Source organism: Schistocerca serialis, chromosome 1 (genome assembly GCF_023864345.2).
Source record: "Schistocerca serialis cubense isolate TAMUIC-IGC-003099 chromosome 1, iqSchSeri2.2, whole genome shotgun sequence".
In the NCBI taxonomy this organism is placed as follows: Eukaryota; Metazoa; Arthropoda; class Insecta; order Orthoptera; family Acrididae; genus Schistocerca; species Schistocerca serialis.
This window is the reverse complement of record NC_064638.1, coordinates 553,472,131-553,497,336: the sequence shown is the minus strand read 5'-3', so window position 1 is coordinate 553,497,336 and position 25,206 is coordinate 553,472,131. Positions and strand designations below refer to the sequence as shown.

The following is a 25,206-nucleotide window of genomic DNA, read 5'->3' as shown; positions in this document are numbered from 1 at the left end:
AGCAGGTGTTTATCAGCCAGGCTGGGGATGATGCGATTCTGTAACATATCGGCGTACCTCTCACCCGTCACGGTAGCAGTTTTGCTGTTCAGCGCCATCTGTCGGACATTTTGTGAACTTTGTTTTTTTGTTTTGATTCTAATAAAACCCCATGACATTCTGAGCGTGTGTGTCAATTTTCACCTCACTATCTACATCATTCCGTGGTCATTAAGTTTTCAAATTTATACTGACTTCCTGATCACCCTGTATTTCTGCAATATAGCAGAAGGAACATCTAGCTTAACTTCAAATTTCGTGGAGCTCTTTGGAGGTCGCAAAGTCGAAAGCAGGCAGCCATCGCAGAGTGTATGAGGCAAGTCGTGTCATCTAACGGGCGGAGGTGGCGTCTTGAAGTAAGTTTCTCAAGTGATCCTTCCTGAAGTTGTCAATGAGGGTGTAGAATTCTCATTAACAATTTCACAGTTATCTAGGGAGAGATGCAGTTTAGTCACAAACTCGTCTAAGCAGGCGCACGATAACAACATTGTTATCAGTTTCTCGTTGTTTCATTATTACCTGTTGCAGGCGTCCAAGTAATGTTGTAAGTACTAGGTCACGAATTTAGGGGACTGCGATATGAAAATGTAGACAGTGTGATATGTGGAAATTTGGGTCGGTCTGGCGATCGTGCACAGATATCGGAAGTCGTTAAGATGACGGCTCGCGATAAGCGGGAAATCCGGGTTCGAATCCCGGTCTGACATAGATTTGTCATATGTCATTATTGGGTAGTAGACGTACACTTAATTCTGCCGGTGTCAAGGAATTCGCTGTCCGAAACAAAGTACACTACTGACGATTAAAATTGCTACACCATGAAGATGACGTGCTACAGACGCGAAATTTAATCGACAGGAAGAAGATGCTGTGATATGCAAATGATCAGCTTTTCATAGCATTCACAAGGTGCTGACATGAGGAAAGGTTCCAACCGATTTCTCATACACAAACAGCAGTTGACCAGCGTTCCCTGGTGAAAAGTTGTTGTGATGCCTCGTCTAAGGAGGAGAAATGCCTACCATCACGTTACCGACTTCGATAAAGGTCGGATTGTAGCCTCTCGCGATTGCGGCTTATCGTATCCCGACTGCTGCTCGCGTTGGTAGAGATCCAGTGACTGTTACCAGAATATGGAATCGGTGGATTCAGGGGGGTAACACGGAACGCCGTGCTGGATCCCAACGGCCTCGTATCACTAGCAGTAGAGATGACAGGCATCTTATACGCATGGCTGTAACGGATCGTGTAGCCACGTCTCGATCCCTGAGTCAACAGAAGCGGACGTTTGCAAGACAACAACCATCTGTACGAACAGTTCGACGTCGTTTGCAGCAGCATGAACTATCAGCTCGGAGACCATGGCTGCAGTTACCCTTGACGCTGCATCACAGACAGCAGCGCCTGCGATGGTGTAGTCAACGACGAACCTGGATGCACGAATGAAAAACGTCATTTTTTCGGATGAATCCAGGTTTTGTTTACAACATCATGATGGTTGCATTCGTGTTTGGCGACATCGCGGTGAACGCACATTGGAAGCGTGTATTTGTTATCGCCATACTGGCGTATCTCCCGGCGTGATGGTATGGGGTGCCATTGGTTACACGTCTCGGTCACCTCTTGTTCGCATTGACGGCGCTTCGAACAGTGGACGTTACATTTTAGATGTGGCTCTACCCTTCATTCGATCCCTGCGAAACCCTACATTTCAGCAGGATAATGCTCGACCGTATGTTGCAGGTCCTGTACAGGCCTTCCTGGATACAGTAAATGTGCAACTGCTGCCCTGGCGAGCACGTTCTCCAGATCTCTCACCAACTGAAAACGTCTGGCCAATGGAGGCCGAGCAACTGGCTCGTCACAATACGCCAGTCACTACTCTTGATGAACTGTGGTATCGTGTTGAAGGTGCATGGACAGCTGTACCTGTAGACGCCGTCCAAGCTGTGTTTGACTCAATGCCCAGGCATATCAATGCCGTTATTACGGCCAGATGTGGTTGTTCCGGGTACTCATTTCTCAGGATCTATGCACCCAAATTGCGTGACAATATAATCACATGTCAGTTCTAGTATAATATATTTGTCCAATGAATACCTGTTTATCATCTGCATTTCTTCTTTGTGTAGCAATTTTAATGGGCAGTAGTGTATGTTAATGTTGACCAACCACTTCCGACTCCACGTTCGCTGCGGTACTGGAGGACCAGTAGCACAGCTTCCAGTACACGCGACTCTGCAGCAGAATTGGCCGGACTGTAACATAGGAGTGAGAAGTGTCCGCGCCACTCACTTGTGTACATGTAGAGCCAGGCGCCGGCCACGACGAGGGAGGCGAGCGCGGCGGCGATGAGGACGGCGGCCCCGAGCAGCGCGTTGCGCCAGCCGGCGGCGTGCGGCGCCTGCTGGTTGTGGCGGTGGTGGTGGAACGGGTTGCCGGCGCCGGCGGCGAACGACAGCTTCCAGGCGGCGCCCAGCGGCCCGCGCCGCTTGCTGAGGCGCGCCTCGGACAGGGGATCCCCCGCGCCGCGCCCGGACCGCCGCAGGTTGCGTCGGTTGTCCATCGACGGCCGCGGCGACGGCTGCGACATCTGCAACGCGCGAGCACGCAACCGCTCAGCCCCACAGCCGTTCACACGAGATTCGGCAACGTCTAGTGGCTAAGAGGGACGTCGTCAGCATCTTTCTGAGACAAGGGAAGTGACTCAACACGGCCAACTGATTCGGCTAGTGCTTGGCAGAACGCTTGTGTACCACCTAAAATGTAGGACCAAAATACAGGGTGACAATTGTTGAACTATACGAAATAAAATCGTCGTAAGTTATGGACGGTTTGCGTCAGGACGTTCAAACTGCACAGTTGGCCGCGAGGTATGTTGGGAATAAGTATGATCTGTATGATTTCGTTAAGCGAAGAGCCCGCTTTCATTTGGATGGTTTCGCGAACAAGCAAAATTGATGCATTTGGGGGACTGAGAATCCACATTTCGCGATCGGTAAGTCTCTTCGCCCTAAACTGGGGGCTGTGTTGTGTGCAGTGTTCACTCACTCACGGAATAATCGGTACGATATTCCTTGATGGAACTGTGACTACCGGGCGGTACGAGACCCTGGTTTCGACAAGATGTGGTTCATACAAGACGGAACCCAAATCCATCGAAGCAGGAGAGCGATGTCCTGGAGGAGCACTTTGGGGATCGCATTCTGACTCTGTGGTACCCAGAGACCACTGGCATGGGCCTCGATGGTCCGCCATATTCTCCGGATGTGAAACACATGGGACTCCTTTTTGTCGGGGTATATTAAAGACAAGGTGTTCCGCAATGACGCCAAAACCATTGCGGAGCTGAAAACCGGCATTCAGGAGGTCATCGACAGTATCGATATTCCGACGCTACAGCGGGTCACGCATGATTTCTCTATTCGTCTGTACCACATCATCGTCAATGATGCCAGGCATACGGAACATATCGTAACCTAAATCCGAGTATCTGTAGTGACTATAAAGTTGAACTAAATAAGCCCACCGAGCGAGGTGGCGCAGTGGTTAGACACTGGACTCGCATTCGGGAGGACGACGGTTCAATCCCGCGTCCGGCCATCCTGATTTAGGTTTTCCGTGATTTCCCTAAATCACTCCAGGCAAATGCCGGGATGGTTCCTCTGAAAGGGCACGGCCGACTTTCTTCCCCATCCTTCCCTAATCCGATGAGACCGATGACCACGCTGTCTGGTCTCCTTCCCCAAAACAACCACCCCACCTCCCCCCCCCCAACTAAATAAGCCCTCGGTCGCAATTTTTAGTCTTTTTGACCAGGTTTCAACAATTCTATGAGTGCCTTCGTCAGAAATTAAATATTTAAAGTGGCCAATAATATAAGTACAAACTTATGGGAAAAAGAATTTTTACGTAAGAGTAAGTACTGACTAACAGTACAAGAAAGAGACACTACTTACATGTCACATATAAAATAAACGTCAAGTCAGAAAGGCTTTAATCACTTTTTTTTTTTTAAAGAATACATGAAAGGCGAGTCACTGTGGGTTTCCCATACCTATAAAGCCACAGGTAGCAACAGACTGACGCGCCCGCGTTAGCAAGTGCGGGCAGATGAACATTACAACAAGAGTGCCATCTAGTAGCCGTAGATATCAGTAGGCTACTTAACATTTAAAACAGACGGCTGAATGTTAAAAACAGACGGCTGAATGTTAAAAACAGACGGCTGAATGTTAAAAACAGACGGCTGAATGTTAAAAACAGACGGCTGAATGTTAAAAACAGACGGCTGAATGTTAAAAACAGACGGCTGAATGTTAAAAACAGACGGCTGAATGTTAAAAACAGACGGCTGAATGTTAAAAACAGACGGCTGAATGTTAAAAACAGACGGCTGAATGTTAAAAACAGACGGCTGAATGTTAAAAACAGACGGCTGAATGTTAAAAACAGACGGCTGCATGTTAAAAACAGACGGCTGCATGTTAAAACTAAAACAGACGGCTGAATGTTAAAATGAACACTATTTAGTACATGAATTCGCAGGCAAAGTTTTATTTAACAGCAGACATTTAACTTGCTGCTTATGTAAAAACATAGAAATACAGTTTGAAGACTGGAAACTGATTAACAGTACAAAAACAAGCAGTACTTACACGTTACGTATAATATTGATTTTATACGTGATGTGTAAGTACTGCTTGTTGGGTTTGGGTTTTTGAGGTATTTGACGGGGGGGGTCGAGCTTCTAGGAAGGTAGCTTGATGGTCTGACTTTAGATGGATTAGAGGCAGAAGTTTCATTGGAGTATCATACGTGGAAATTTCAATGTTGGGTCGGGAGGGATCGAACCTACGGATTTAATTAGGTCATGGGGTAAGCTTTCTGCTGAGACATGTGCGGGATTTTCGGGATGTTGTGTACTGTGTATGTTACCGTGATGGGTTGGAAGCAGGGCGCGTCTACTGCTATTCTAAAAAATCTGTTCTGCAGAGTCTGAACTTTGTTATGAGCATCGGCTGCGTTGGCCCAAATTTTTGACGCGTACCTAATGAAAGGGAGTATGAATGTCTTGAAGCGTCAAATTTTCATCTTACGTGTAAACATGCGAGAACGTACAGACTGCTCGAGGAGAGAGAGGTGGGGTGGACCAAGCCCCGCCTCTCGCTTGCAGTGCTGCCAGTTTACGTTCGGGTTTTGTGCTTCTGCGACAGCAGATCTGACACACAGTCAAAGGGATCGCCTATCCTCCTGGTGTTGTGGGAGTCTTACTCGAACCTCATGATGGATTAGGATTGCCTCTTCGCTCATTTCAAAACAAGCAAGCAACGAGCAATGCACAACCCAGAGCAAAGCGGAGTACACAAAGCATTTGGTAACGCCTAAAGAGCAATTGGCAGCTGAGGTCGGCAGTGTCGTAAACAAGCTGTACAGGGCGTAACAGAATGTTTTAAGAATTCGCGAGACTGTAGATGACGGAAGTTTGAACGTTTTGATGGAAGGAACCTACAGCCCGATATCTGAAAAAGTTTCTAGAGCACTATGATCTATCAACGCATTAGATAGGCTAAATGAAACGCCAGATTAGTGTGATTTGGAAAATGTTTATTAACGGAGTACAAACAAATACTGTGAACCGAATCTGTGGCTTCACTATGTAAGTAAATGTTCAGCTTCGTTACATAATGTGCAATGACGAATCATGTTCTCCCTGTTGACTGTATGATGCCGCGCTCTCGTCTGATGTAATCACACGCTGTAAAGACGCGCTCAGCAAACTCGGGTAGTGTTCCTACTGGTGTTCAGTACACAGGTTACTCCACATATCCGAGAGGAAAAAGCCAAGACGGCTGAGGTCAGCGGAGCCCACAGACGAGACGGCTGGTAATCCGCTTTCGATTACACTCTGCCCGAAGTCGTCCGAGGTATGATGTGGCAACAAGATAAAGGTTCATGGAGCAACATCTTTCTGGAACCACAAACTAGTGCGCAGTTCTACGTGAACGGCTTCCGTAAGTTCAGGCGAGGTATTGTCCAGAACGTTCAAATACCATGCACCACTCAAACGATTTGATAAGCTGATGGTCCAGGAAGGTGATCTCCGAGAACTGCAGCGCAGATATTGACTGGCAATCTCACATGGTAACTTCGCCTAAGGGTAGTACTTCGGTTTTTTAATTACGTCATGGTGGTCATATGTTTCTGAAATGACCGCGTTAAACTGTCCGCATGATACAGAGAAGAGACGAAATTTGAGTGTGTAGTCCACCAAACATTTTTTCATCTGTTTAGAACAGATCTACAGAAGGACGAAAACGTACAGAGGGAATCAAATAAGTAAAGTAATTGATAAAATCTTTACAGAAAGCGTTTATCATGTACTATCCAGGAATAACTAGTATTCGATGGTTAATAAAACAGGTTATTTAGCCTAGCCAAGTGGTGGTGATAACTGAAATACGGCTCTGCAAGCTAGAAAAATGAATGAAAAACTTTTATGTGTGTCCAATACCTGTCGGACAGACGGAGCCCGCAATTGGAGGTTCCGGAAGAACTGATACGACAAAGATTGTGGTGATATTTTTGCCCTAAACATAATCACGTGGTAATTTACACACATCCCTTTTGATGTTTAATTTCCAGTTATAAAATAACGTAACGTGCAATGCCGAATTTTAAAACAAACCATTTACAACATTTATGGCACGTTAACATTAGTGAAACACGTAGCAACTCATAACTTTGAGTTGGTCAGTGAGGCATGAAGGGGTAGTGAACGGGAATCTGAGTTGAAGTCTCGGTCCGATGTTCACAGCATCATACTCTCACCTACACAATACAAACATTTCATTTGTGAATCTGCTTTGGTAGTGAAGCTTTAGGTCATTATTACTGAGAAAATCAGACAGCTGGACAGTACAAATAAAACAGAATCTTCACTGTTCAATATGAACTAGAATAAAATAAACATTAGAAAAATAGAAGAAAATGTAAGCAAGTGCGGAGTGCAATCTTTGCTGACGTGAGTAAACGCGGCGGAAACTCATGTGGGAAGAAAGGTAATCTTATCTAATAACCAGTTCGGTCTTGATACAGAGGCTTGCAGACAGCTTTTACTAAGAAAATGTGTTAAGATTCCAATCATATCACATGTTTGGCAATAACAGTACGTACGTAAGTGAAAACAAATCAGGAAATAAGCTCAGTTGTGAAAAAATGGTTGGCTTTTGCTTATTGTAGGTTTATTGGCAAACTGTAGTTTGTTTGCGAAAGACGTTGCTTATAAAGTACATGTACTAAGAATACTGAAGTGTACGAAACCCGTGCTATTTCTAAGAGACCCAGTATGAAGGAGGGCGACGAGCATGGTCCCTACAAAAATATTGGAAAATTTGACCTTTGAGTCAATGTAAGACAGACTGAGTTTAAGAAAAAATTGTAAAACATCCATGACTCTTAGTTCAAGACGGGAAACACTAATTCTTCATCCCTTACGTATCTAATAGGAAGATAACGTGAAGATATAAATGACTAATAATAATCGGCCAAACGATATTGAAATAATAATTCCTACAACTTTCCAAGCGCGAGCGGAAAGGTAAGAAACCTTAGTACTAGGTGCAATAAATAATGTACCTTGTTAGTTATTCACAATGTACACAAGTGGGTTTTTTAAATGCACGGTACCTAAAACAGTGAGTTACGAGTTTTATTGCTGATACTGAATGCTCACACTGCAACAAACATGTTTTCAGTAACTTATGTTGCAGAGACGACTAAATGAAAAGAAGTGTGTAACGAAGAAGGTAGGGCTACAAAGAAACCTAACTTCCTAAAGTAATACAGCAGCATACTCGTTTACCTACAGAGGAAAACAAGCAGCCAGTATCAACAATAAGAAACGTTACGTAAGTGCGTGTAATAACTGCGTTTATGTATAACTTTGTTTGCCAAGGATTTCCTTCGTGTATTCGTCGCTCGATGTAGTATTATTAAGAAAAAAATGTAGGTTCGTTGTCCAGTCGACAGCGAGGAAATTAAAAACGGGCCAGAAACGCGAGGATAGTGAATATGTTCTGTTCCACAGTACAGAGAGACAGCACAGTAAACAAGCGTCAGCAGTGACGTTACGAACATTCGGCGAAACACTGATGGCCACACATCGGCTCAAGAGAAGGCACCAAACAGATTCCAACCTCAAAGACTCATACTAGTTACTATACTGAACCTATCGACACCATTAGTTTGCTGCAACTCGAGACATTAAAATGCCGAACATAAGCCACTAATAAAAATCAATATGAGTAGAACACGCTCCATAACATTAAGTAGATTTTTGTCATGGATCACATTCGTTGGTTTTCTACATGATACGTACCTTGCACTACAATAAGATCAGCCTGCCACAAGACCTAAACTGCAAAAGTAGTATAGAAGCCAAATAAATGTTGCCGGTATTCCGCTCCATCTTTGTTTGTCCACGCACGACGCTACACAGCAAACTATAATTATGTTGCGTCCGGTATCAGCAGGTTCAACAGACCCGTTCATCGAAAGCATAATTATATTTACAGCGTTGTGGGTACACATCACATACGCAGGTAACATGAAACGCCTAAATTTGTATGTTTGGTAGCTGGTCGACGCACGCGCGCGGCTACACACGTACACACACAATCGGTAAACTGAACACAAGAAATCAGCTAATGGGACACCAATGAAGTGCAAAGCTGGTTTGGTATACTAAACAGAATCTGCAAATGCGTAAGAGGACGACTCAGAAAAATCGGACACACGCGGCTGCACTATTAATTGCGGAACAGTTGAATCGCAATTTTGGATGTGTAGTGAGGAGCTGTGTTCTACGCACCTCGGTGGGGACGGCATGGTAGGAGGGGCCGACCACGCCCCCCTGCGGCTGCTTGCTCTGCATGGGCGCCTTGCCTGCTACTGCCGTGGCCGCCGCTGTTATCTTACGTCTGCTGCGCCGCCGCAGATGCGCGCTCGCTGTTAGCATGGGCCCGACAATCGTCGCTCTAAACTGCCTGCCGTCAACGTCACTCGCGACCGCAGTGCCTGTCCTGCCGTCTCGTGTTGTGACGCGCCGTCGCAGCTGCTGCGTGACACGTGACACGTCTGACGGCCGCGCCAAAATCGAATATAATTGCAAATGTGTCACGGCGTGCATGTTTGAGGAGGCCGAACGGCGCTTTAAACACAAAAACATGCTGACGTGTATAGCGGCAACGTTGGTACGAGGAAGTTGGACGCCAAAACGGATGGAAACATTGATCTCGAGAACTCTTATTCAGCTGCTCATTTTAAACGTTTTCTGGGCGTAATGTGAACTCATACAGAATTTAGGCTATTGCACTGTGGATTTTTTCCGCAGTGCAACGTATGGTAAAGTATGTTGTAGAAGATGTCCCAGGAGGAACTGTCAATATTAAGGAATATTACAGCAACGATCATTCGAAGCAAAAAGGTCTAGTAAACATGGGCCCTAAAATGCATATCTCAAGAGGTAAGAACACTTCTTCTGTAGAACAGACGTGTTCATAGCAACGAAGATGGGAAATCGCTCATAGATGTTAAGATTTGCACTTTATGGTCCATGTTTACCGGGCATATTATTCTTGTTTTGGTGCAAACTACCACCTTTCAAAATATGGAAACCGAAGAACCTTCAGCAGAAGCTGTTCTCTTACCGCTCTTGATTTTGCACAACTGGGGAAGTAAATACATTAGTAGTTTTCCTAGATTTCCTGCTTTGAAACTGACGAAAAGCTATATTATCAGTATTCAGCTGTTTTGTTTCAATATTGCGTTGTTTGACCTGTGAAGGACACAGTTATATTATTGAGAAGCGATTATTGGCTTGTGTGAGTACACGAATATCAAAGACAAGGCAAACAATGACTGAGATAATGGGTGCGTTTAGTGTTCGTATAGGTAGGTTCCCACCTCATGAAGCAACAATACACGACTGAAAAAAAAAGTGGTTTTGCTTCCGGCAATGACGAAGACAGGCCGTGTGGACGTAAGAAAACGCTAGTGCAAACGGGTGCCGCTGCTGTTCAATCAGCTGAGCACCCTCCAACGAAAGCCATTCGCAAAAGAGCAGCTGATCTTTACGTGCTACAGTACTACAGTCAACGACGAGTGAACACATTAAAGAGATTTGGAAACGAAAGGATTTAGACGGATCTTTGTAAATACATTATCTGGCGACATGGAACAGCCAGTTTTAGCTTGCCGTGCTCTGTTGACACAATTTCCAATCGCCATGTCTCTCACAAGATCGTTATTTTCTGAAGAATGTGCGATATATCGTTGTTCCGAAGGAGGAATGTGGTTTTCTGTGTAAGGAACATCCCCACTATCTGCAACATTTGTAAAGAAACACGCCTCATGTTGTGGACACGTATGTCACCACGATACCTTTTTAGATTTCTTCGTATTCTTATCACGGCATCTTGCAAACATGGTTAATACCTCAGATTGAAGAAAATGGAATTATGGTTCATGTGCGGTTTCAGCAGGACACAGCTCTACTACACTTTGCTACTTAGATGCGTAAGTTCCATCATGAGCTTTTTCGAGGCCACTGGATTACGCGCGGTTCAGCAATACCTCCAGCACCAAAAACCGTCACCAAGAAATCTGTACCTTACGACGCCAGAGAACTCATTGAGAAGAACAGTGAAGTCCTAATTGGCTCGAAGTTGTTACAAGACTGATGAAGAGTCGTGCGAAAATATTCAGGAAGCTATATGCTGTGTATACGGTCATACGCCGCTACCCGTAGTTCGCCGGTGGCGGGCTTTTGTTCATATGCACACGCTTAAGAGAGGGTTGCCGCCCGAAATCAGCCGGGGAAGTATCAGCGAAGTCGCTCTTCGGGGCATGGAGCAGAGCTTTGTGATAAATGTTGTTCTATGTTTGCAGTGAGCAATTAATTATCACTGCGTGTAAGAGTACGCCACATGACGGTACATGAGACGCGCTACAGCGTTTTTTTTTTTTTTTTTTTTTTTTTTTTTTTTTTTTTTTTTTTTTTTTTTTTTTTTCCAATTTGAGTGGGACGAGATTTCTATTCGCGAATATCTGCCTCGGTGTGTTGACTACAACCATGTGCGCCGAACTGTGAACTGAACCACAAATGGAAAACGTGAAAGTACTGTGTTGCCCGAGGTATGCTTGTCGCGAACTTACACACAGGTATCTCACGAACTGAGTGGTTATCGCGACAGATAAGATATCGTCAAGCTCACGAGAAATGAGGCGCTAGACTTGTGATCTGGCTGTGACACAGGTTATGGGTAAATTCGTATGCCATGACTGCAGCGCTCTTAACTTACCCTGTAATCCTACCGGGAAAAGGGGATCTACACTTTAACATGGAATCTATCGTTGAGAAGTGGAGGTTAGCTTAAGGGCAGACTGAGAAATTTCGGTATCTGACCGAGATTCGACTCCACGACCTTAAGTTGTCCTCCTCTAAGCTCGTACCACCAACTAGAGAGGTTGTAATGTGCATATAATATTAGCATGTCACGAGTGTAGCCAAGTGAAGTAATATTTCTGAATAGAAATCAAGTTCTACCAGAGCAGTCTAACGTTGAAGAGTAGAGTAGGACCACTTCCCTCCGTGTTGAAGTGTTGCTTCAACATTATAGGATTTGCAGCACTGGTGATGCCACAGAGGGAGAAGAAGTAGGCCAGGAAACTACAAGAAAGGCTTAGGCCACGGTCGTTAAGCGTTCCTGTCACCTACTTACATTATTAATCTTGTATATATTGGGCGTAAATTTTAAGTTGACAAACTAGAATAACTCGAAAAATAAGCTTCACACGAAAAAATTTTTAGAATCCGAAGTTGATTATTTTCGAGGGGGACATCTGCTGGTACTAAACCCCCTGGGAGTGAGGCGGGAGGCAACTTAAAAAATTTCAAATGGGAACCCCCATTTTTTATTGCAGAATCAGATTGTACATAAAAAACTACGTACATTTTGTCTTAAACATTTGTTTTGATTCTTGGTAATTGTCACTGTAATTCAAGAAAATCCGTGTTCTCATTTTTGCGTGGAAAATGGTTACGGATAAATAAAAAATACTTATTTACTTCGTAAATTTTGATTCGCTAAAACTGAAACTCTCCCTCTCTCCCCATAGGGTGGGATTTGAGAGAGAGAGAGGAATTAGAGTTTTACAAATGTTGACCCAAATCTGCAGACAAAGTAATATTTGGGTCAACATTTGTAAAACTGTAATTCCTCTCTCTCTCTCAAATCCCACCCTATGGGGAGAGAGGGAGAGTTTTAGTTTTAGCGAATCAAAATTTACGAAGTAAATAAGTATTTTTTATTTATCCGTAACCATTTTCCACGCAAAAATGAGAACATGGATTTTCTTGAATTACAGAACCAACTACCAAGAATCAAAACAAATCCTTAAGACAAAATGTACGTAGTTTTTTAAGTAGAATCTGATTCTGAAATAAAAAATGGGGTTCCCATTTGAAATTTTAAAGTTGTCTCCCGCCCCACCCCCAGGGGGCTGGGGTGGCGGGCTAATTTTAGTACCAGCAGATGTCCCCCTCGAAAATAATCAGATTTGGATTCTACACATTTTTTCGTGTGAAGCTTATTTTTCGAGTTATTCTGGTTCGTCAACTTAAAATTTACAACCTTTATAATGCTGTTTACCGTGCAGCGGGGCAATTACAGGCCCTTTGAAGCATAGGTCGTGAGATGCTTCTCAAGATGCCTTACAGAACATTAAGAAATCTGTGTAAGGCAGGATGTCGCTTCCCGAACGTGAGTGTCGTTTGGGATTGGACGTGTTTGGGAAGAAGAGAACTACAGTAGTCGGTTGGCCTATGTGTGAGGTTCAAATGGCTCTGAGCACTATGGGACTTAACATCTGAGGTCATCAGTCCCCTATAACTTAGAACTATTTAAACCTAACTAACCTAAGTACATCACACACATCCATGCCCGAGGCAGGACTCAAACCTGCGACCGTAGCGGTCACGTGGTTCCAGACTGAAGCGCCTAGAACCGCTCGGCCACACCGGCCAGCTATGTGAGAGAAATTTCTCTCCTGACCATGCTGTTAAAATTCCCTTGGAGTAAGTAAATATATAAATATTATGAAGGGCAAATGGACAGTTACAGCGCATGAGCCAATTGTTCATTTGCACTTCATAATACGTATATATTAATCTTGATATGGTACTCGTATTATTGGAAACATCATTTTGACTATCTGGATGATTTTAAAATGGGTGCCCGCCCGAAACTCGTCATCAAGTAAATAAAAACATGAAATTTGCAACATTGGCTGATTTGCAGTTGTTCTGACGAACAGAAGTTGCTGACCTGCAGTTATTCCAGCGTGCTGGAAATTCTTAATATTTGTGGTTTCCAGACGATAGCTATACCGGTAAAATCACCTCGGAGGAGTAAGCAAGGTTGCGCGGTAAACTGAAGCCGAGTGATCGGTGTGCTCACGTCTGTATGGGTGTCTCAGAGGCAATCAATCGATAAAGTGAAGAGGCCAAGAATGCGTATATGGGTACGGGAGCTGGAGAGGTGGAGAGTGAAGTCTGTCGGTCTTGGCCTTCAAAGGGACGGTTGGAGAGTGCGCAGAGCAACGTCGGATGTTACGGCACGCAGCAAAAAGGAAAAGACTGGGAATTCTGTGTGGAGTAACGAAAGCGGAGACAGCAGTGGAACTCTGTGTGCAGTGCTGAAGGCAGCTACTAGTCAGTTTACACTTGGGTCAAAGAACTCTGATCGGCAAAGGCCTGAAGTGTCTGTCTTTTCTTGTTGCTGTGACTAGTCTCCAGGAGAACCTATGAGTTACCAAGGGTTTTACTAACATTTAAAGTTTTAACAACTACTTAAAGATACGAAGCCAAGAATTGCTGGGCATTACTCTAAACAGAATGATGAATGCTCCTTTCGTAGCACTAAAAAAAGTGAGTATATCATGGCCAGAGTTAGCGACGTAAAAGAAGGGAACTAGTTTTCCTAGTGATCTGGCAGCTTCAAAGACATTTATATCAAAACATTTTGACATATTCGCGCTTTTTTACTTGTCAGTATTATTCCCATCTCATGTAGTATAATGCATCGTGTCAAATAAAGCAACGTGATATATGTCATGTCGTACAACATGACACGTGCCATCATATCGTCCAACATGGCATCTGTCATGTGGAACAAGACAACGTGCCATTGAAGTTTAGGATGCATGCACCGGCATTCTGGGATAATTCCTATTGTAGAGGTATCCCACACTCTAGAAGCACATAAATTTGCGTCTGTTTGTTTTTACACCTCTCGTCATACATGTAGAACCAAGTGAGTTTTAGGAATCTACTGCGCTGGTGGATTTAGCGTTAATTTGGAAAAATAAGCACGAATACGTCAGAATGTTTCTATTTAAATGTGTTAGAAACTGCCAGCTAGTTTCCTCCCTTTACCTTCCTAACTCTGTCCACGACATATTCCCTTTTCTCATGCTACGATAAGAGCATTTTTCATGCTGGTTCCCAACATTTACTCTATCGTAATTTTTACATTAGACCGCCATAGCTTGGCAACCGATGCAGATTTTTGTTGACTCTGGTGACGGCTGATCCGGTATAGGTTTTCTTAAAGTGCATCGAACTATGTTGCCTATATAGTGGCAACGAATGAAGCTTTCACAAAATAAAAGGGCAACAACTAGTTACATGTATGTGTGTACTTTCTTACAAGATCTGAACCGATTCGCGTAAGTTTGAAAGGTAGTAGTGGCGAGCGTGAAAAACTCACAAAACCGAATGAAGCTAGATTTTTGAAAACGTGTTTTCAATTTTATTATAAGAATGCATTATTTATTTATTTCATTCACTTTAAACCGTATGTGCGCATTCAGTTCGCGTAAGGATGAATTTTTCGTACCACATTTAGTTCGACTTTGAACTATCGTATCTCGACAATGGAATAAAGGTTATTGGATAAAAATCTCGTTTTAATTTTATCCATTTAGCTACCTACATGGGAAGTTTGAACCGATTCATACAAGTTTAAAGAACGGAAGCGGAGCGCTTCAAAAACCTTCCACAAAAACATGTTTTCTGCACGTAAAATCCAAACGAAGCAAGATGTTTTTCAAAGGATTAAAACTTATCTTAAGCTTAGGTGCGATACATCGGTGGACCAAATTTGAACCGTCAGTCTCGCTTCAGTCCAGAGTTATTTAAGGCTGACTCTTTTTGCACGTAAAATCCGAACAATGTCATTAGCTGAGCCCAGTTAAAATCTATCGCAACATGAATTAATCGATTAGCACAATTTGTCTTCTCGCCAGCTTCTGTCCTTCGCTCAAACGTTGCTTAATGTACTTTAATATGCTCGAATGGCTATACAAATGGCCGCCAGTCCAGTGTGTACCAAAAACCTTTTAATCCGAGTTCCTAGCTCAGATAGGAACAGAGTCCCAAAAGACCCCACCAACCGGCGATTGCGCACGCTACTTTTTTAATAAGTATTTGTTTCAGCGCTTCAGCGTTGTAACGATAGTGCAAGTTTGAAATTAAATTTAATAACAGAGCCTACTGTTAATTTATATTGACGTGCCCTTGTTAGTAGTTAGTATCAACTTTCCTTAAAATGTTTCCAGGTGTTTTGTGTTATCACTGCGTTCCAGTACGTACTGTAATATTTGTGTGTGGCAGATGTAAGTAATCAGAAAATTTGTTCATTTAATTTTATTTATTGTTGAGTACTTCCCGCACTCGACAGCCCAAAATTCGCGGAAAATGAGCAGTCAGAAAAGCCTAATGAGCCACAGCTAATTACTCTTTTTCTCACGGGGTCAACATATTAGAGAGATATGTATGTGGGGTGTGCATTTTTCGGGTATGTCCGAAAGAACAGACATGTTTTATTCTGCAGCCATATATGATTTTTGTCCAAAGGAAATAAAGACATTAACTGCTATTAGGCATTGAAATACTTCTACGAGGTGAGTCAGAAAGAAGACCACAACTTTGAAAATTCGTATTTAATCAAAGAAACATTATGGAACCTTGGGTAATTAATCATCTGAAGGGTACTTAGAAAAGTTTTTTCTGTGGAAAACAAATTCATAAAGGTTCAATATGACCCAGACACGCGAGCGACGTCAACCCGATACTCGAACTCATTCCACACTCTCCGTAGCACCTCTGGTGCACAGTTTGGATAGCTGCAGCTATTCCTTCTTTTAGTTCCTTAATGTAAGCTGGTACAGGTGGTGGAAACCCAGTATCTTTAACATACACCCACAGAAAAAAAATATCACAGCACGTGAGTTTAGGGCTTTTTGGTGGCCAATGACGAAGTCCTCTGTCACTAACTGCCTGGCGGCCGATCCGTTGATGTGCGTACCCTTTCGTTCAAATAGGCACTGACAGGTAAGTGCCAATGGGGTGGTGCCCCATCCTGCTGGAGCATGAATTGACGTGCTTCTTCTTCGAGTTGAGGGAACAACCAATTCTGCAACATTTCCAGATAGGTTGTTACAGTTGCACTTTCTTAGAAGAAAGGACCAAAAACTTTATTAGCTGAAATGGCACAGAAAACATTCAGCTTGGGTGATTCAAGTTCATGCTCAATTGTTTCCCGCGGATTCTCAGTGCCCCACATACGGACATTGTGCCGATTGCATTTCCCTGTTGTGTGAAGTGTTGCTTCATCGCTAAACACTAGCTTCGAAATGAACCAGTCATCTGTTTCCATTTGCTCAAGGACAAACTCTCACAACTCGATTCTTTTCACATTATCAGGTTCGGAAAGGTCTTTAACCAATTGTAGACGATAAGGTTTCATTACTAATCTTTTCGTTAGGGCTCTCCAAATGGTCAGTTGCGGAGTTTTATGCGCTCTGCTAGCTCTAGGCTGCGAGCAAATGCTTCCTGAATACGACCAACATTTTCATCATTCGTGCGCGGTCATCCGCAACTTTTCCCTTTGCACAAACACCCGTTCTCTGTGAATTGTTTATGCCAACGTGCGATACATCCCCCATCAGAAAGTTGAACACCATACTTGGTTTGAAATGTAGGCTGAACAACTGTCGTCGATTCACTTCTGCCGTACTCGATAACACAAAAAGCTTTTTGCTGAGCAGTCGCCATCTTTGCACCGACAACGGAAATGGAGGTTACGTGATCAACAGCGCTCCTAGAAACCAAATGAGCAACCAAATGAAACTTCAGAGCTTTCTTCAATCGACGACAGAAAGAGCGTAGCTCTCCTTTTCTTCTTTTCAGAGTTCTCGACTTTGGAAGTTGTGTTATTCTTTTTGAGGTAGCCTGTGTATCAATGCGGAAAGCAGTGTGTGCCGGAGCGAGACTCTTACCTTGATTTTTTCCGTTTCTCGCGAACGGTCACTTTGACAGTCTCGGCCATTCGGATATGTTCTCAGACCGTGTCAAATTTCCAACTAACCTGCACACAACCGATGTAATGCCCCTGCCCATTATCCTCACTACTCTCAGCTATTCGCTGATTCCCGTAAGAGTTTGAGCGCGTTTGTGCATCTGCACTGAAGCAGTCGTGTCCGAAAGGACAGACAGATCCTGTACACAACTAGGGCGGGGCAGCCCAGTGATCATTTCTATGCAGATGCGCGAACACGCTCTCACTCCTATGGGAATCAGCGCACCGCCGAGAGTAGTCAGGGTAATGGGCAGGGGCATCACGTCAGTCGTGGGTGGGTAATTTGGAAATTTGAATCGGTCTGGGAACATGTCCCCATGGCCGAGACTGTCAAGATGACCGTTCACGAGAACCGGAAAATTCCGGGCTCGAGTCCCAGTTCGACACAAATTTTCAACTTCTCGAATCGATGCACACATACATCAAAAAAAGTTTTGCATCACCCCGGTTCCCAGAACTCCTGAATATAGTGACTGTGGATGTCGTATCACAGACACAATCCCTTCGACTGTTCAGAGATGTCCCTAAACCCGCCCAAAGATGTAAATAACCATGCATGAGCAGCACCTATTAGACAGAGGGGGTCAGAAAGCCGATCAGTTCTACTCATCCCACCAGGAAGGAGGTACACGACTCGGGTTGTCTGTAGTCCAATGCCTAGACGGTCAATACCGCATTGTTACTTTGTGCCAGGAAGGGCTCTCAACAAGGGAAGTATCAAAGCGTCTCGGAGGAACCAAAGCGATGCTGTTCGGACATGGAGGAGAGGCAGAGAGACAGGAACTGTCGATGACATGCCTCGCTCAGACCATGCAAGGGCTACTACTGCAGTGGATGACCGCTACCTATGGATTATGGCTCGAAGGAATCCTGAGAGCAATGCCACCATGTTGAATAACGCTTTTCGTGCAGCCACAGGATATCGTGTTACGACTCAAGCTGTGCGCAATAGGCTGCATGATGCGCAACTTCACTCCCGACGTAAATGGCGAGGTCCATCTTTGCAACCACGACGCCATGCAGCGCGGTACAGATGCGCCCAACAACATGCCGAAAGGATCGCTCAGGATTGGCATCACGTTCTCCTCACCGATGAGTGTCGCATATACCTCCAACCAGACAATCGACGGAGACGTGTTTGAAGGCAACCCGTCAGGCTGAACACCTTAGACACACACCGTCCAGCGAGTGCAGCAAGGTCGAAGTTCTTTGCTGTTTTGGGGTGGCATTATGTGGGGCTGACAAACGCCGCTGGTGGTCATCGAAGGCGAATTAACGGCTGTACGATACTTGAATGCCATCCTCCAACCGATAGTGCAACCACATCGGCAGCGTACTGGCGAAGCATTCGTCTTCATGGACGAAAATTCGCGCCCCCATCGTGCACATCTTGTGAATGACTTCCTTCAGAAGAACGACATCGCTCTACTAGAGTGGCCAGCATGTTCTCCAGACGTGAACCCTATCGAACATGCCTGGGATAGACCGAAAAGGGCTATTTATGGACGACGTGACCCACCAACTATTCTGAGGGATCTATGCCGAATCGCCGTTGAGGAGTGGGATAACATGGACCAACAGTGCCTTGACGAACTTGTGGATAGTATGCCACGACGAATACAGGTATGCATCAGTGTAAGAGGACGTGCTACTGGGTATTAGAGGTACCGGTGTGTACAGCAGTGTGGTCCGACACTTCTGAAGGTCTCGCTGTACGGTGGTCCAACATGCAATACATGGTTTTCATGAGCAATGAAAAGAGTGGAAATGATGTTTATGTTGATCTCTGTTCCAACTTTCTGTACAGGTACTGGAACTCTCGTAACCGAGGTGATGCAAAACTTTTTTTGATGTGTGTGTTTCAATGCCCAATAGCAGCTAATGTCTTTACTTCCTTTGGAACATATTATAGTGAGGCTGGGGACTCAATTATTTAAAGTTATAGGTGTTGGAAGGGTTAGTATTAAGGGCAACCAAAAGAGATTAAATTTATGTATTTAGGTAGCTACGTTTAGGGTAGTACACGTCAGAATGATTCCTTAACCGGTCTCACATTAGAATTTCCGCAGCGGATGTGGAGGAAATGTAGTAGTGAGGTGCGTGCACTCACCAGCGCGGCGGCCTTGTGCAGCGGCGACGGCGGGAAGGTCTTGGCGACGATGGCGCTGACGGTGGAGAGCGGCGACGCGTCGGCCGCCTTCTTGGGGTCCGGCGAGGCGGCGGCGGGCAGCTGGAGGCGGCCCAGCAGCTCTCGCAGGCCGTGCCCCTGGGGGCTGGGGGCGGGGGCGGTCACCGGCGCGGGGGCGGAGGCTGGGCTGCTCGGCGCCTGTGGCTGCGCTCCGCCGCCGCCGAATCGCAGGTAGCCGGGGCCAGAGCGCGCGGGGGCGGCCGGCGGCGCCAGCGCCGGTACAGTGGCTGGGGCGGCGGGGGCGGGCGCGTGCACCCGGCACTCGCTCGGCGACAGGCTGGGAGAGCGCGCCAGCCGCGGCATCGCGCCGCACTCGTCGTTCTGGAACCCCGGGTTATCCATCTGTAAGCAGAGGCGCGCCCACGTCAAGCACACAGCACAGCGCCAGTACTCAGCAGCAGTCCGCAGCTAACTGTATCAAGAAACGGCTAACCTAGTTCATTCCAATTGAAGACTGCCTTTCTAACTCCTTCCAGAGCCAACGAAATTTTTATTTACAAAAAATGTTGTAATCTGCTCGTTAACAGTTACACTTCCATGGCAACCAACACAATAACACAACTAGCTCTTTATTCTCACAAAGGAATGGTCACTATCGACAGCAGATGTAAAATTGATTCCATATTTTCACTTTTCCTGAAAGTGTCGACACCATTCCTCACAAGCGATTTCTCATCATATTGTGTGTCTTGTGCAACTGGATTCGTGATTTTCTGTCAGAAAGCTTCGTAGTAACTGACGGAAAGTCATTGAGTAAAACAGAAGTAATATCTGGCTTTCCCCAAGGGAGTGTTACATGTCCTCAGCTGTTCCTGATCTGCATTAAATAATAAGGACACAATGCGAGCAGCCCTGTTAGATTGCTTGCAGACGGAGGAGGAGGAGGAGGAGGAATAAGAGATTAGAGTTTAACGTCCCGTCGACAACGAGATCATTAGAGATGAGCTCGGATTAGGGAACAATGGGAAGGAAATCGGGCGTGCCCTGTCAAAGGAACCATTCAGGCATTTGCCTGAAGCGATTTAGGAAAAGCGCGCCAAATCTAAATCAGTGCGGCCGGACGCGGATTTGAACCGTCGTCCTCCCGAAAGCGAGTCTAATGTGCTAAGTTTGCAGACGGTACTGTAATTTACTGTCCAGAAAATTGATCAGGAGACCAAAAACAATTGCAAAATGCTTTAGACACGAGGTCTGTACTTTTTATTGGCAGAATGCTTAGAAAATGCAACCGGTCTACTGGACAGAGGACGCTTTTTCGTCCTCTACTAGATAGGACAGATAGAGGATTCCGAAGAAATGCAGCTCGTTTTGCATCATCGCTAAATAGGGGAGACAGTGATACGGATATGATAAGCAATTTGGGACTGAAATCATTGGAACAGGATCTTAAAGAAAATTCTATCACCAACTTTCTCCTCAACGTGTCAAAATATTTTGCTGTCGCCAACCTACATAGGGAGAAATGATATCACAAGAAAATAAGAGAAATCAGAGCTCGCACGTGAAATTAAAGTGCTTGTTTTCCCCTGCACCGTTCGAGAGAGGAACGATAGGTAAATAGCTTGATGATAGTGCGATGAACCCTCTGCCAGGTACTTAACTGTGAATTTCACAGTAATCATGTAGATGTAGATATTACAGTTAAAAACTCTATCCATGTCTTGAGGCAGCGTAACTCACCACGTGCAAATTACTTTCTCTACATTCGTCCAATATTTGAGAATTGAGAGAACTTGCTGGCTTACAGAAAAGTTTTACAGATATTTTCAAACATTTTCCAAACATTTGTTGCTGACACCTACCACAAAAGAATGAAAGGAAGAAAATTTAGCGCTTACTACAATTTCGCTGTTCGTACACGAAAATTTCCTCGCCAGACATGAAATTTTCATTTACTACTACTTTACTACTAACTCCGTTTGCAACACTTCTGCAGACAGTATCCACATATATCACTGTCCATCCCTACAAAATCTTAGTATACGACACATAAAAATAGCTTTTGGTGAAAACCGATCACAAATTATCCAGACTATACTCAGCCAGTGTCCCCTGTGTGAGCATTTAGCAACCTCAAGGAACTTTAAACATAAATTCATACCTTTTCTACAATTTTTCTCATTTACGTGCTTAACGTCGAATATTGAACAAACTAACTCATCTGTAAATTTTAAAAAAAATTGGAGCTTTTTTATACGTGGGAGTTGTCAAAACATTTTAAATGATCGCGGTAGGGGGATACTTGTTACTTCATGATCCTCTGCATCAATGAGACGACGTCGTAGCGCATCTCACGACATATCCTTTTTTGAAGAAAGCTAATCAAAATATTAATAGTAAACAGAAGAAAATTATAAACGTATACAAAAAAGAGAAAGAAAAACAAAAACGTTCATAATGCCTGCGAGAGTGTCAGTCACCTGAAGTTTCTGAAAATTACTTTTTCTTCTGTCTACGTCTGCCGAGGAAAGAGAGGAAAGGGTATGCAGTAAGCAAAATATACATCACACAACAAGCAAGGAAAGGAGATGAGATCACAAGAGGAATTAAAATTGTCAGAGAGGTTAGACAAGACCTTTGTCTTTCATTTCTTGCGTTTATATCCATTTAGATGATACAGTTGAAAACTGCTTCCAGCACACAGGTGGTATGACATCAGGAGCAAGGAAGATCTGATGTGCAAGATATGCTGATGACACGATACACTACTGGCCATTAAAATTGCTACACCACAAAGATGGCGTGCTACAGACGCGAAATTTAACTGACGGGAAGAACATGCTGTGATATGCAAATGATTAGCTTTTCAGAGCATTTACGCAAGGTTGGCGCCGGTGGCGACTCCTACAACGTGCTGACAGAAGGAAAGTTTCCAACCGATTTCTCATATACAAACAGCAGTTGACCGGCGTTGCGGGGAAAAAGTAGTTGTGATGCTTCGTGTAAGGAGGAGAAATGCGTACCATCACGTTTCCGACTTTGATAAAGGTCGGATTGTAGCCTATTGCGATTGCGGTTTATCGTATCGCGACATTGCTGCTCGCGTTGGACGAGATCCAATGACTGTTAGCAGAATATGGAATCGGTGGGTTCAGGAGGGTAGTACGGAACGCCGTGCTGGATCCCAACGGCCTCGTATCACTAGCAGTCGAGATGACAGGCATCTTATCCGCATGGCTGTAACGGATCGTGCAGCCACGTCTCGATCCCTGAGTCAACAGATGCGGACGTTTGCAAGACAACAACCATCTGTACGAACAGTTCGACGACGTTTGCAGCAGCATGAACTATCAGCTCGGAGACCATGGCTGCGGTTACCCTTGACGCTGCATCACAGACAGGAGCGCCTGCGATGGTGGACTCAACGACAAACCTGAGTGCACGAATGGCAAAACGTCATTTTTCCGGATGAATCCAGGTTCTGTTTACTGCATCATGATGGTCGCATCCGTGTTTGGCGACATCGTGGTGAACGCACATTGGAAGCGTGTATCTGTCATCGCCATACTGGCGTATCACCCGGCGTGATGGTATGGGGTGCCACTGGTTACACGTCTCGGTCACCTCTTGTTCGAATTGACGGCACTTTGAACAGTGGACGTTACATTTCAGTTGCGTTACAACCCGTGGCGCTACCCTTCATTCGATCCCTGTGAAACCCTACATTTCAGCAGGATAATGCACGACCGCATGTTGCAGGTCCTGTATGGGCCTTTCTGGATACAGAAAATGTTCGACTGCTGCCCTGGCCAGTACATTCTCCAGATCTCTCACCAGCTGAAAACGTCTGGCCAATGGTGGCTGAGCAACTGGCTCGTCACAATACGCCAATCACTACTGTTGATGAACTGTGGTATCGTGTTGAAGCTGCATGGGCAGCTGTACCTGTACATGACATCCAAGCTCTGTTTGACTCAATGCCCAGACGTATCGAGGCCGTTATTACGGCCAGAGGTGGTTGTTCTGGATACTGATTTTTTAGGATCTATGCACCCAAAATTCGTGAAAATGTAATCACATGTTAGTTCTAGTATAATATATTTGTCCAATGAATACCCGTTTATCATCTGCATTTCTTCTTGGTGTAGCAATTTTAATGGCCAGTAGTGTATCACTAACTGAAAATAAAAAAAACTATATGTTAAAACTGAACGCCTAAATGGAATGAATATGAACTTGAGATTGATAACTTCAGATACCTACGACGGAATAAAAGAAAAGATAGTTATTGCAAAAAAAGAAAAAAGAAAGTCTTAAGGATGGAGTATTTTCTGTGACCATTAAAAGGCCATTCAAGATAGCATGTTAACTGAGTTTTCCGTCGGTTATTGATAGCACAGCTTTGTAATTATAAATGAAAAACGTTAAATTTATATGTTCTATTGTACTGATTGATTTCTTCCACAACTTTCGTCTCGCCTTCACGCGTGCATTTTTTGTGACATATCTTCAGAGATAAAATTGGCAGCTGCATCGGAACCTCAAGGGACCCCTAATTTATAGAGACACAATGAATTGTGTAGAGCGCAGCAACTAAATCGGTATGGTGGAGTCTATGTGAAGGAGATACCACCTTGCGAGACAAAATGGGAGGTATCACACAATATTGCTAACGCTATTTCAAGAAAGGCTTATCAATCAACGCCCGTCCACTGCACTACGGGTGCTTGCGACGGAAGACACAGGAGCAACGCTGCGAAGAAAGCTGAAGACAACGGTTGCAGCACATGAACAGCCAACAGCGTATGCACGGCGATGGTTACACCAGAGTGAAAATGCAGCAGCGGGCCGTACGTCGCCATCTAAAGAAACAGAACCGGGATATGTAGATAGGCAGGCAGTTGTGCTTCTAACCGGCAACAGATACGCTCATCAGAACATGGGAATCCTTCATTCTAACCAGGGAACCGGCAGACAACGGAAGAGGCAGGTTCCACCGTAAAGCTCTCCGAAGCGCCCAAGAAAACGGCAGGGTGTGCCTACCTTGTGGAATGTGGCAGACAGAAAGCTGGAGTCACAGTCAACAACGTGGGACTGTGGGTCCGTCTTGATACAGAACACTTTTGTTATTTCCGAGCTAGTTTCAGCGACAGATACCGCCATCCTCAATCCTCGTGCAGAAACAGCAAACTTATAAAACACTGTAAAACTTGTGTATTGTTTTGTTTCAAGCACTGTTTCTTGTAAACGATTTTATAAAACGCAGAAAATATACCGGGATCAGCGGCAACAGTGAAAATATCATGCTGGGACGTATAGTAAACAAAGTATTATAAAATTATTCACAGAAAACAGTATTAGAAACAAAAAAAACATGATAATGTTTTACAATGTTTTATAAGTATGCTATTTTTGTCTATTTTAGAATCCAAGAACCCACGGATGGCGATATTTGTCCATGAAAACAGTTTTGGAATAAATAAATAAAGTGTTTTGCTTCACCCACAATCCCATGTTGCTGTTTTTGTATGCGAACACAGGCAAATGGAAGAGTTT

At 44.5% G+C, this 25,206-nt stretch overlaps 1 protein-coding gene across 1 annotated transcript in view; it reads right to left on the bottom strand.

Annotated features, from left to right (window-relative positions):
• Nucleotides 1-25,206, bottom strand: part of LOC126475337 (uncharacterized) — an 802,694-nt gene that overhangs the window by 186,342 nt on the left and 591,146 nt on the right. The window contains exons 3-4 of the mRNA XM_050103141.1: nucleotides 19,633-20,052; nucleotides 2,335-2,632 (exon numbers count right to left, since the gene is read on the bottom strand). Of these exons, the coding sequence (XP_049959098.1) occupies nucleotides 2,335-2,632; nucleotides 19,633-20,052 (718 nt within the window). The remainder of the gene's footprint in view (nucleotides 1-2,334; nucleotides 2,633-19,632; nucleotides 20,053-25,206) is intronic.